This window comes from Malus sylvestris, chromosome 10 (assembly GCF_916048215.2).
Source record: "Malus sylvestris chromosome 10, drMalSylv7.2, whole genome shotgun sequence".
In the NCBI taxonomy this organism is placed as follows: domain Eukaryota; kingdom Viridiplantae; phylum Streptophyta; class Magnoliopsida; order Rosales; family Rosaceae; genus Malus; species Malus sylvestris.
Window position 1 is genome coordinate 29,116,324 of NC_062269.1, and position 12,605 is coordinate 29,128,928.

Below are 12,605 nucleotides of genomic sequence, written 5' to 3' on the forward strand. Positions count from 1 at the left end.
TTGGGTATTCTAGCATATTACACTTATACCCATAACCAAACTAACCATTTACAAAACAGCATAACAAACTATAAACCATTCTTATCAACACTTTGATGATTCAATTTTAGCTTCTTTACACCCCCTCAAGCTGAACTTGGAAGCATCGAAAGGACCAAGAGAAAGCTTGGATTGAAGATATAAGAATCTCTGCCAAGACCGGGACTTTGTATGAATGTCTACCAATTGATCTTGACTACAAACATATTGAATCTTGATAAGTTGAGCAAGAACAAGCTCACGGATGTAATGATAGTCAATTTCAACATGTTTAGTTCGGGCATGGAAAACAGGGTTAGAAGCTAAAGAGATTAAAGAAATATTATCACACTAGAGATGAGGATTTTGAGGTAGGGGAAATCCAATATATTTGAAAGCTTTACAAATCCATGTGATTTCTGTAGAGGTATGAGCTAACGACCAGTACTCTGTGTTCTTGGGTTACAGTCTTCAACATTTTTAGCTTCTTTACGCGGTACTGTTCACTTTAACGAAAAATCACATTTTTACACTAAAAAGTCAATCATGGTACTATTTATTTTGTTCTTATCATTAAAATTCAAAGTCTTCAAACCCTTTTCATTAGTTTTTCTTATAATTTATCATATTTGTTACGTTTGTAAGCCAAAAAAAACCAGAAGAACAGGCGGGTGTCAATATCATTGCCCACAAATAGTTGAATTTCTTTGGTTTTCTCTTTCTAAAATATCATATTTGACCAGTCAAAGGAACATTAAAGGCGATCTCGAATACGTAAAGAGGATTAGTTCCAATGGGACATGCATTGACTAATTGTTCTCCTTCTTTAGGCCACTACTACAAGATATCCATCTCTCACTAAATTCACTAACCCTAGAAAAATAAAATAATAAAATAATAAAATATCGAAAAATATGAATAAATTATGAGCAAAAGAAGACAATAATCAATATGAATAAATTATGAGCAAAAGAAGACAATAATTATGGATTAATGATGATAATAATAATTAAGAAGAAGAAGAAGAAGAAGCAGAAAAAGAAGATTCGAATTTGTAGTGTTTATCAACAGCAAGAGAAACATCCCAAGTGCAGGTGAGTCCCTTTGGGATGGTGACAAGATCTCCAGCTCCAAACTCGACATATTCCGACGACCCTTTTGGATAATACGCCTTCACTCTTCCCTTCAACAAATAACACGTCTCCTCTGCATCAAACTTCAGCTGGTACTTCCCCGGCGAGCAACCCCATCTGTAAATTCATAATTCCAAAACAAATCATAAATAAACCTTAAAAAAAAAAACCTAAGTTATATATACTTGAGAGAGAGAGAGAGATGGCAACTATGTGCACTGAGGAGCTAATCACGCCTAATCCTCTTGAGCAATGATTGATCTTTTATTATTTTAGTCCTCACTTATTTAGGGCTTAAAGTGGCTCACTTGTGACTCTAATTGGCACAAAGAGCTAATCGCGCCTAATCCTCTATTTATTGAGAGAGGGAGAGGGAGAGAGGGAGAGACTTACTTGGGCCAGCACTTGATGTCCAGTTGGGATAAGCGAGATTCAGAAGGGTTTCTTTCAACTATGATTCTTAGGTCTGAAGATGATGAGGAACTTGCTGATGAGGAGGGTTCTGCAGCCATGAAAATATTAAGAAGGAATGGTTGTTTGAGAGGATGGAATATGAGTTGGAAGAATGGAATATATCTTCTAGACTTCTTTTTTTTTTTTTGGTTGAATTTTTGAGCTACATATATATAATATTAGGGAGAATTTGGAATATGGTCAATTTTGTAGGCCTACTTTTGAAACAAGTTTAATTTTTAGTGACTTTTAACTTTTGAAATAGGTCTAATTTTTTGTTACTTTAGATCTATATCAAAAAATCTCATATTATTATTGTAAGGGTTTTTCGAGAAGCTTCAGAAAAAGGGAATCTTTTACAAGGTATGAGAATTGGGATCAAACAAATTTTAAAATTGTACGAATTGGGATCAAACAAATTTTATAACTTTTTAAAAGTTATTATTTAATAGACGTGTGGTTAGAAAATATTATTTATTGCACTATGGCTTATTTCCAATACTAGTCGGCTTGATCGAACCAAACCTCCGCATTTTTTTGTCCTCAATGACATTTATAAGTATATGGAGACGGGTTTCGTTAAATCAGACCAAAAAAAAAATAAAAAAAATTATTACCATACATAATTTATTTCAATACATAACTGCTTCCCAAATTGGGACCAAATTTTTTTTAACTTTAAAAAATTTATTCCAGTATAGACTATTACTTTAAAGTGTTTCTGTAGACATCGAAATTTTGGTAAATAAATGTTGACCGATAAATCAAAGTTTCAACACTCATGTATTACATAAATTTTACACGTAGCGTGTGACTCAACGAAAAATTGAAATGAGTTGGAAAAGTCATCAAACAAGACACGTGTCAACACCTGGCAGAAACGACTTATTTCATCTGGAATATTATATTCAAAATTAGTCCTTGAAATTTTTTATGAATAGAAGCCAATTCATTCATTTCATTTAACTAATAGATATTACACCTTGAAGCTCTAAAGCTCTGAAACTCTGAAGCTTTCAAGCATCCGGGTTCCCGAAGAATCAAGAAAACCTTCTTCGTTCTTCGTTCATCGTTCTTCCAAGATCAAGCCCCGACGGCCCTTGGATCAACAATCATCCACCTTCAAGATCAAGCCCCGACGACTCCTTTGAAGAACTTCCACCAATTCAAGATCAAGCCCCAAAGGCCCTTGAAGAACTTCCACCAATTCAAGATCAAGCCCCGACGGCCCTTGAAGAAAGTGTTCATCGTTCATCATCCGTTCATCCTAAGATCAAGCCCCAACAGCCATTTGGATCAACAACGTCGACAAATCCATACATCCAACCGTTCTTCAAGATCAAGCCCAAAAGCCCTTGAAGATCTGTTCATCACTGTTCTTCAAGATCAAGCCCAAAAGCCTTTGAAGATTCGTTCATCACCATTATTCAAGATCAAGCCTCAACGGCCCTTGAAGAAACACTCATCCTCAAGATCAAGCCCCAACGGCTCCTTGAAGATCCGCTCAAATCCACCTCCAAAGATCAAGCCCACGACCCTTAAAGAACGTTCATCCTTAGATCAAGCCCAACGACCCTTTGGATCAATCGCACATCCATAAATCAACACCTTACGGAGATCGAATCAGATGATCAAATATGAGAGAGATTGTAACCCAAAATCATCAAATACAAATATTATTTTGTGCACATGTTCTTGTCTCTCTTGTTTCAGGAAAATTTCGTGTTCACAAATTTGGCACGCTCAATGGGACTATCTTTACCTCTCATCTCTTTCTTCGTTCAAGGAATCCAAACACACCTCAAAGTCAATGGCATCAAGCAAGGAACAAGCTTTTTTCGCAACCACCAAGGGAAGAATCCTGAGCATTTTTGCCGTGAACGGATAATCCATTGGCGCCACAACTGTTCCTCAACATGCCACTTCAAAGTTGGTGCTGCTAAAGAAACAAGGAGAGCATCAAAGGCGTGAGTCCGTCATCAACCTGACCTTGTTGGGGGCACCGAAGCATGCTGCTGAGGCACACAAGATGACATCCCAAAGCAGCCAACGACGTTCTTCGTCAGCATCTTGGATATCTAAAGGAAAGTCATGTCTATTGGTTGCACAAGTCATGACCATCGGCGTTACCTCCATCGAAGAACAACTAGCTCAAATGAATGAAGCGATCGCAAGGCTAACACGGATTGTGGAAGAAAAAGACTTGCAAATTGCTGTACTTGTCAGCCGACTGGAGCCATAGGACGGCGAGAACCCCGACCCACTAAAGAGATGAGCTGGTGAAGAAGAAGAGCCTCATGTGGAGAAAATCGATGTGAAGCCGAAGCCAGACCAAGCAGCGACACTCATGGGATCTCTTTCTATCTAGCAGCTGCAGGAGATGATCACCAACACCATCAAGGCATAGTACGAATTGAGCTCAAATACCTTCGGGTTGTACTCGAAGCCGTATTCAAAGAAGATTGACGCCTTAAGGATGCCGAGGGGTTATCAACCGCCAAAATTCATGCAATTTGATGAAAAGGGAAACCCGAAATAGCACGTTGCCCACTTTGTTGAAACTTGCAACAACGCAAGGACCGAAGGGGATTACCTAGCCAAGCAGTTTGTGCGCTCGCTGAAAGGAAACACCTTTGAGTGGTACACAGACCTAGAACCTGAGTCCATCAACAGCTGGGAGCAATTGGAGTGGGAATTCCTCAACCGCTTCTACAGCACCCGCCGCACTGTGAGCATGCTAGAGCTAACGAGCATAAAGCAATGGAAGGACGAGCCAGTCATTGACTACATCAACAGATGGCACACTCTAAGCCTCGACTGTAAAGACAGGCTTTCGAAAACCTCTTCAATCGAGATGTGCATCCAAGGCATGCAATGGGGTTTGCAATACATCCTTCAAGGCATTAAACCATAGACCTTCGAGGAATTGGCCACTCGCGCCCATGACATGGAGTTAAGCATCGCCCATCATGGGAAGAAAGAACCAATCGCCGACTACAAGAATGACAAAGTTGTTGGTCCAAAGGTGGAGAAGACTGCGTGGAAACCCACCAAGGAAGCAATGACGGTCAACACAGCTCATTTCAAAATCCCTACACGAGGTAAGGCGATTCAAGCCGAAGCTTTTCGTGATCAAAAGATGCGTAGACGCACTTTGAATGAGCTCGAAGAGAAGACGTATCCATTCCCTGACTCTGATGTAGTTGCCATGTTGAAAGACTTGCTTGACAAAAAGATGATCGACCTACCTGAATGCAGATGGCCGGAAGAGATGAATCGTACTGATAGTCCAAGGTACTGTAAATTCCACCGTTTCATCAGTCATCCAACGGAAAAGTGCTTCGTACTGAAAAATCTCATCCTGAAGCTAGCACAACAAGGGAAAATCGAGCTTGACCTCGAAGACACGGTTGCGGCACACACTACTACTATCGTGTTTGGATCACTCGATCCTGTGCATCTCCGAAGCATGCATGACCATTCCCGTCAATGTTCCAGTCACACGGTACCTCCTACACAACCATCACCAGGGGCAAGTAACCAAGATGCATATACTGGTGATAAGAAAGGGTGGACATCGCCAACCTACAAAAAAATGAAGAAGCCAAGACCACAAGCCACAAGGCCAAAAGAGGAGCCTAAACCCGCCCCTCGAACTTCAGTCTTCGACAAGCTGAATCATTTAAAACCTAGAATTTCGGTGCTTGATCGCATTAGTGGTCGAGAACGAACTTTCGTCTTCAAAAGGCTTATGACGCCAACACCGCAAAGATCTGTTTTTGAAAGGTTATCAAAACCCAAGAAACAAAGCGGCACAGCTAGATCTCCTCCACAACTATCGACTTCAGACAGACTTGAAGAAACTAAGAAGCCTTCTAGAAACAGGAAGACAACGCCAAAGGAAGAAAAGCTCGACAGTCTAGTAGGAAAAGACGATGTTCAAAGCTTGATTCCTTCAAGGATGAAGCGCCAAGCAACTTTGGAGGTTGACACAAAAGGACCACTGAAGGTAAGGAGGCACACCATCATCTACACCGGCCAATCTTCACGCCAACAAACCCAAGAAGACCTCACTGAAGAGGAGGCCCAAGAAGACAAATAAGACGAAATCCCAGAAGAAGACGTCACTTCCAACTCTGTCAACTCAAAATCTTCACCTCAATCGCTGAAGGCATGCTCCAAAACCATGCCAGTCAAGCTGAGTGAAGTTGAAGGATGGACTCGTGTCACTCCGAAGAAACTGCACAAGAAGCATATGTCTTCTCCACAAGTGCACCAATAAGAAAGGGGGCAAAGCAGCTTTCGCCAACCTCCAAAGCGATGTGAAAGTGTTGAAGATGAGGAAATTTCGACACAAATATCGACCATGAGCGATCTCTTCTTCATCAGAAAATTATTCAGCTACTCGGTCAAGGCTCCTTGCTATAAAGATTGCGAGGAACGCCTCTCCAAGCAGCAACCATCTCTTCCACAAGTTCACCAATGGGAAAGGGGGCAAAACAGCTCCTGTCAACCTCCAGAACAATGTGAAAGTGTTGGAGATAATGAAACTTTGACACGAAGATCATCCATCCCCATCACGATGCGTGACATCTTCCCAGAAGACTTCTTCAACTACTCAGTCAAGACTCCATGCTATGAAGATTGCGAGGAACGACTCTCTCGGATCGTTTGACGAACCAACAATGCTCCTCGTTCGCATGAGCCTAAAAGGCAACACCAATGCTCCTTGTTCGCACGAGCTTAAACTGCACGAACCAAAGCTCCTTGTCTGCACGAGCATAAAAGGGGACAACAAAAGCTCCTCGCCTGTATGAGCCTAAACTGTACAAGGCAACAAACGTTCATTGCCTGCACAAGTTGAAACTGCAAACGGCACCAAAAGCTCCTTGCCTGCACGAGTTGAAGTTGCGTACGGCACAAAAAAAAATGTATTTGAACTACGTCATGACTTGATCCCTCCTCAACCGAGGGTACGTAGGCAACTTGAAACTTTAAAACTTCAAGTACAATCACATCATTAACAAAAACAAAAACATGAACGCTTTGAAGAATAAAGAGCAAATTCAAAATACGAATACTTTATTTCTTTAAAGGAATGAGTTGGCAGGCGGCATGGTCGGTGTGCACGGCAACGTCACCTCTGAGGAAAGTTATAACAAAAGGCACTACACAGCATAAACTCGCTGCAGTCTTTTGCACAACCCCACACGGTAAAAAGTGACATACTGGAACGAGCTCCAAGCAGCAACAACAGTGCATTCTGGCCACCATGATCAATATCGATGAAGAACTTCAATAACCGCCGTCAAACGACTAGCCGATCATGAAGCTTGACGCCTTACATTTTGCCTCAAACTCCAGTGACAACAAGCAACAACAAGCAACGACGGCAAGCGGCAAGGTCAATATGCACGACAACGTCACCACCGAGGGAAAACAGTGATCAAAGGCACTACCGGTGAAAACTGTGATCAAAGGCACTACACAGCAAATCCCCGCTGCAGTCTCTATCACGGCACCACACGGCAAAGGCACCAACGAGGGAAAACTGTGATCAAAGGCACTACACAGCAAATCCCCACTGCAGTCTCTTGCATAGTACCACACGACAAAGGCACCACCGAGGGAAAACTGTGATCAAAGGCACTACACATTAAATCCCCATTGCAGTCTCTTGCACAGCACCACACGGCAAAGGCACCACCGAGGGAAAACTATGATCAAAGGAACTACACAGCAAATCCCCACTGCAGTCTCTTGCACAACACCACACGGCAGCGCACCAACAAGGGAAAACTATGATCAAGAGGCACTACACAGCGAAGCCCCGCTGCAGTCTTTTGGACAGTTACACCCACATCCTGCCCACTCCATCGCTAATTGTATATTCACAAGAAGCTGCCACCAACTGTGAACATGGGTAATCCATCAAAACAGCAAGGAAATCCATGAATGCAGGGAGCACATGTAAAAAATAATAATAATAATAAATAAATAAATAATTAAAAGAAAATAATATAATAAATGGTATATATATATATATATATATATATATATATATATGCATCAGCAGCAAGCCTCTCAAAATGAGGTCATCCAGGCCCTAGTGACAGCCTCTAAGCCCAAATTCCTTCCCACTTCCTGCAAGTTCTCGTTCCGTCCAGGCTCATCTCTCCAAAGCTAGCGAGCCCAGCCACATATCCAGGCCCAAGCTCCAACTTGTCGTCCCTCTCCCTCCAAGCCCAATCTGTCATCCCCCTCGGGTCTGTTATGCCCTCCACCTCATCCACTTGTTCTTAACCCTTTCTCATTCTTCTCAGCGCACCCGACCGACGCCGAGGACGAGGATCCCAGCTTCCTCGAGGAGCCCACTGAACAAGACAATGCCACTCTGCTTCCTCCGTTTTCTTCAGCGCCGGCGCAACCCAATTCCAGCAACCACTGGACCCGTGTCATTCCTCACCAACCTCGTACTCACCACATTTGGCCTCGGCGGCGATGCCAACTTCGATTGCTCATCCTCAGACCTAAGATATGCGAACACCACCGTCGCTGCACCACAAATGGCTTCCATGTTTCGCTCAGGTGGAAGGTCTTGGGTTCGAAGGTTGGTGTGCTTCTCATGCTCAGCAACATTTGATTCGGCCTCAACATCATCAGCAATGTCAGCACCAGCAGCGTGATTCTCGACTCCGAGCTCGGTAGCAGCGGCGAGGACGGCGGCATTGTTGTCCTGAAATATGGAAACGGCAGCATCAAGGTTTCAGTTGTGGGATTTAACGAAGAAGAGGGCTTCTTGCTTCGATGCAGATGTGATCTCGCAGGAGGAGCTGACGACGGCATTGTTTTGGGAATTGGATTCTTGAGCTTCGACTTCCATGACGAGTGGATTGTTCAGTGCTCTCTGCCCCGATACGGTGATGAAGGTGGAGAGGCCAGCTGGAGTCGAAAAGCTTGAAAATGACGGTGGCGATGATTGAAGGCTGACGACTCTCTCTGGGCAGAGAGGAAATATGTCGTGTTCCAGCGCAAAAAGAACTTTTGTGCATGGCTAGCAACCTGAGTCGGGGCGAAAGTCACCATCTGACATCCTCAAAACCATCAGCTCATCGAGTCTCCAGCTCCAAGCTCGACCCCGTGCCCTCCAAGGCTAAAGAACCGGTGCTCCGAGGCCCTCTCCTTCTGCCCATCAACTTCAGCAGTAAGTGCAGCCCCTCCTCCTTCGTCATCTCTCGAGCTCGGCCTGGGTTTTCACCCACAAACCCAGCCTTACATAGCACCGTATATAAAGAAAAAAAATAATATATATATATATCATGGTGCGGTATGAGTATAAGGACCATCATTTCATTAGTGATGGTGGGTGTAAGCACCGCGAAAGGAAAAGAAAGAAAAGGGAAAAGCAAAGGTGGTGCCTCAGCACCATGAAAGAAGAAAAAAAAATGATGAAAAGATGTGGAATGGTGCATGCAAAAGAAAGTGGTGGTGGCTAGCACCGAAAGAAAATTAAAAAAAAATAAAAATAAAAAAAAGGGTCATGATGGTGCGGTGTGTGCATATATATAATGTAATATGTATAAAAAAAATATAATAATTGCATTGAGAGAAATAAAGCCCATTTTATTTATTTCTCTAACAAAATTTTACATAAATGAACATTTTTTACATGAGTAAAAAAAAAAAAAAATTGCATTGAGAGAAATAAAATCCATTTTATTTATTTCTCTGGAAAGATTACATAAAAATGCATTCTACATGCAAACAAAAAAAATTTACAAATGTGCAAGCAGCAAACAATAGAGAGCTTTCACAAAGGTTGATCACGTGGCACCTCATCACTCGGCGGAACTCTAGGAAGAAGAGGAGCTGAAGGTTGATCATTCGGAGTTTCATTACGCGGTACAGTCCCAAAAGACGAAGGCAACTGTTTTTGGAACAAACCCATAAACCTCTGATGATCAAGTAAAATCTGACCATCAGATTCCTGCATCTGGTCAATCTTCATCTTCATGTTTGTAGCATAGTTATGTGCGAGTCTGTGCAATTGTTTATTCTCATGCTTGAGCCCTCTAATCTCCTGTTTGAGACTCATCACTTCAGCGGCCAATGATTCAACTTGACGGGTTCGAGCAAATAAACGTTGGTCCATATTAGACACAGAACTTGCACACTGCACACTGAGAGCCAGAGAATCATTAATAGCCAACTCATCAGACCGTTTGGAAAGCAGTCTGTTATCTTTGGGAGTGACAAGGTTCCGGGCCACCACCGCAGCGGTCATATCATTCTTCATCACCGAATCCCCAACGGTAAGAGGACCAGTAGGGGATATGAAGGATGAGCGCCATATGTTGTCTGGAGAAGGCGAGACTGCCTCTTCACCAAGGTTCAAGTCAAAACGACGGTCAGAGGGTCCAGATATTTTCAAAGGTGTTGAAGAAATAAGAGGTCGGACAAATCAAGATCTTAGAAGTGCAAGAAAAGAGTTTCTACAAGCAAAAAATTCAAATGTGCTTTGAAACGAACTGCATGTCTCTATAAAAATCAACACTCGACGGGATTTCAGAGATCGAAGAGGCGAGCTCAGAATTCGAAGAGGCCAATTCAAAAATCGGAGAGGAACTTGCTTTTCCAAACGCGTCAGCACCCGTCACACGCAAACTCAGCTTTGCGGAAATCACGGGCAATTTGTCAAAGCGCCGATCCCAGATATCGAAGAGGCGCCAACCTTTTTCAGCCTCGTCAACACATGTCACATGCACACTCAGCTTGGCAGAAATTACGGACAATTTGTCGAAGATTTCTGATGAAAAAGAAAGCACGTGAAGCCATACTGATCAATCACTCAATGGTTGCCGACACGAGTGAAAGAATAGTACCTTTACAGGTATTAAAGAACTTCCTATAACTGTCCACCTTCACCCTCCATAGCAAGGCAGACATACAGAACCTTTCTTCATCTCCGAGAATGCCTTCCCAACGAAGCCTCTCGAGTCACTCAGTGTTCCTTATTCCTTGGGGTACCTCTGCAAACAAATGACACCAAAGCAAAAGTATCTCATATCACCAGGGTAGAAAGCAAGAGTATCTCATATCATGCGTTCTCCCTGTCTTTTCCTTTGTCCTTGTTCTTACCTGCAAAGACAAAGATAAAGAAAGCAATGTGCCGGAACCTCCACTCAAACTCGAGTAAAGAATCGACTGCTTGAAACCTTTCCCTGATTGCCTACCTAGCACTGCTTTCGAGTACTCGTCTTCCATTGATGCTGTACTTCCAAAGAAGCTGCCACATCTGCCTGGAGAACAGATAAGGCAAGTGAAAATGATACCTTGTAGCATGTGGAGACAACGTGCAAAAGAAACAAGCAGAGAAGAATGCAGCCTGCACAGTCAACTCAGCAGAAGGAGTCTGAGCTGAGGAACTCGAGAAGATGCCACATTCTGCCAGAAGAATAGATAAGGCAAGGGAAAATGATACATTGAAGCATATGGAGACAAGCACAACAAAGCATGTGCCAATTCATCCGCTACTTCTTCAAAATCAAAAGTATCTCATATCATCAGGGTTGTAATCATTCTGGGTGGAAGACTCGTTTTGACCCTCAAATTCTTGGGTTGACTCGCTAGGCGTTATGGGCTGCACGTGCCGATTCACTACCCTTGAATCAAATCATTAAAGATCAAGCCACCAACTGGAAGAAGAGCCCATCAATCTTGAATATCATACCGTTGACCAAACTGCTCAGGTGTGAATTAGAAAGATTGAACAAAGCTACAAGTCGTCACCTTCACCTCGTGCCTGCTTGCCATGTGTTCGAGTCAACCTTCAAGAATCAAGCATCAACGACCCTTGAAGAAGCTTCCAGCCAAATTCAAGATCAAGCATCGATGACCCTTGAGGAAATCACAAGTCCGATTCAAGATTAAGCGTCCACCACCCTTAAATCAAATCCAGTTCAAGAATAAGCTAAGGAAAGTCAACAATTGGAGGAATCCAGAAAATCCTCCAACCCAGTTCAAGATCAAAGCTGTGGAAAGTCAACAAAGTGCAAAAAACAATACGTGCCAATTCACCCACTACCAAATCCAAAGATCATCTACCACATGAAGCTTCTTGTGGTCCAATTTCAACCTTCAAAATCAAGCCTCAACGGCCCTTGAAGAAATCTCAAGCCCAATTCAAGATCAAGCCTCGACGGCCCTTGAAGAAATTTTCAACCCAATTCAAGATCAAGCCTCAACGGCCATTGAAGAAATCTCAAGCCCAATTCAAGATCAAGCATCAACGACCCTTGAAGAAATCTCCAACCCAATTCAAGATTAAGCCTCGACGGCCTTTGGATCGACATCTACATTAAGGGACTTCAAAACGCATCTCCTACATGCGACAAGCACATGTATACGATGCGCCTTGAAGTGGGGGCATTTGTAGACATCGAAATTTTGGTAAATAAATGTTGACCGATAAATCAAAGTTTCAACGCTCATGTATTACATAAATTTTACACGTAGCGTGTGACTCGACGAAAAATTGAAATGAGTAAAAAAAGTCATCAAACAAGACACGTGTCAACACCTGGCAGAAACGACTTATTTCATCTGGAATATTATATTCAAAATTAGGCCTTGGAAAATTCTATAAATAGAAGCCAATTTCATTCATTTCATTTAACCAATAGATATTACACCTTGAAGCTCTGAAGCTCTGAAACTCCGAAGCTCTCAAGCATCCGGGTTCCCGAAGAATCAAGAAAGCCTTCTTCGTTCTTCGTTCATCGTTCTTCCAAGATCAAGCCCGGACGGCCCTTGGATCAACAATCATCCACCTTCAAGATCAAGCCCCGACGACCCCTTTGAAGAACTTCCACCAATTCAAGATCAAGCCCCAAATGCCCTTGAAGAACTTACACCAATTCAAGATCAAGCCCCGACGACCCTTGAAGAAAGTGTTCATCGTTCATCATCCGTTCATCCTAAGATCAAGCCCCAACGGCCCTT

At 42.8% G+C, this 12,605-nt stretch overlaps 1 protein-coding gene across 1 annotated transcript; it reads right to left on the reverse strand.

The window, feature by feature from the left end:
- Positions 1-941: 941 nt before the first annotated feature.
- On the reverse strand, positions 942-1,761 carry LOC126585099 (uncharacterized). Its single transcript, XM_050249491.1, has 2 exons — positions 1,545-1,761; positions 942-1,268 (listed from the first exon to the last, which is right to left on the reverse strand). Exons 1-2 carry the CDS (start codon positions 1,661-1,663, stop codon positions 1,028-1,030), a joined length of 360 nt encoding a protein of 119 aa, XP_050105448.1. The 5' UTR covers positions 1,664-1,761; the 3' UTR covers positions 942-1,027.
- Positions 1,762-12,605: the final 10,844 nt, after the last annotated feature.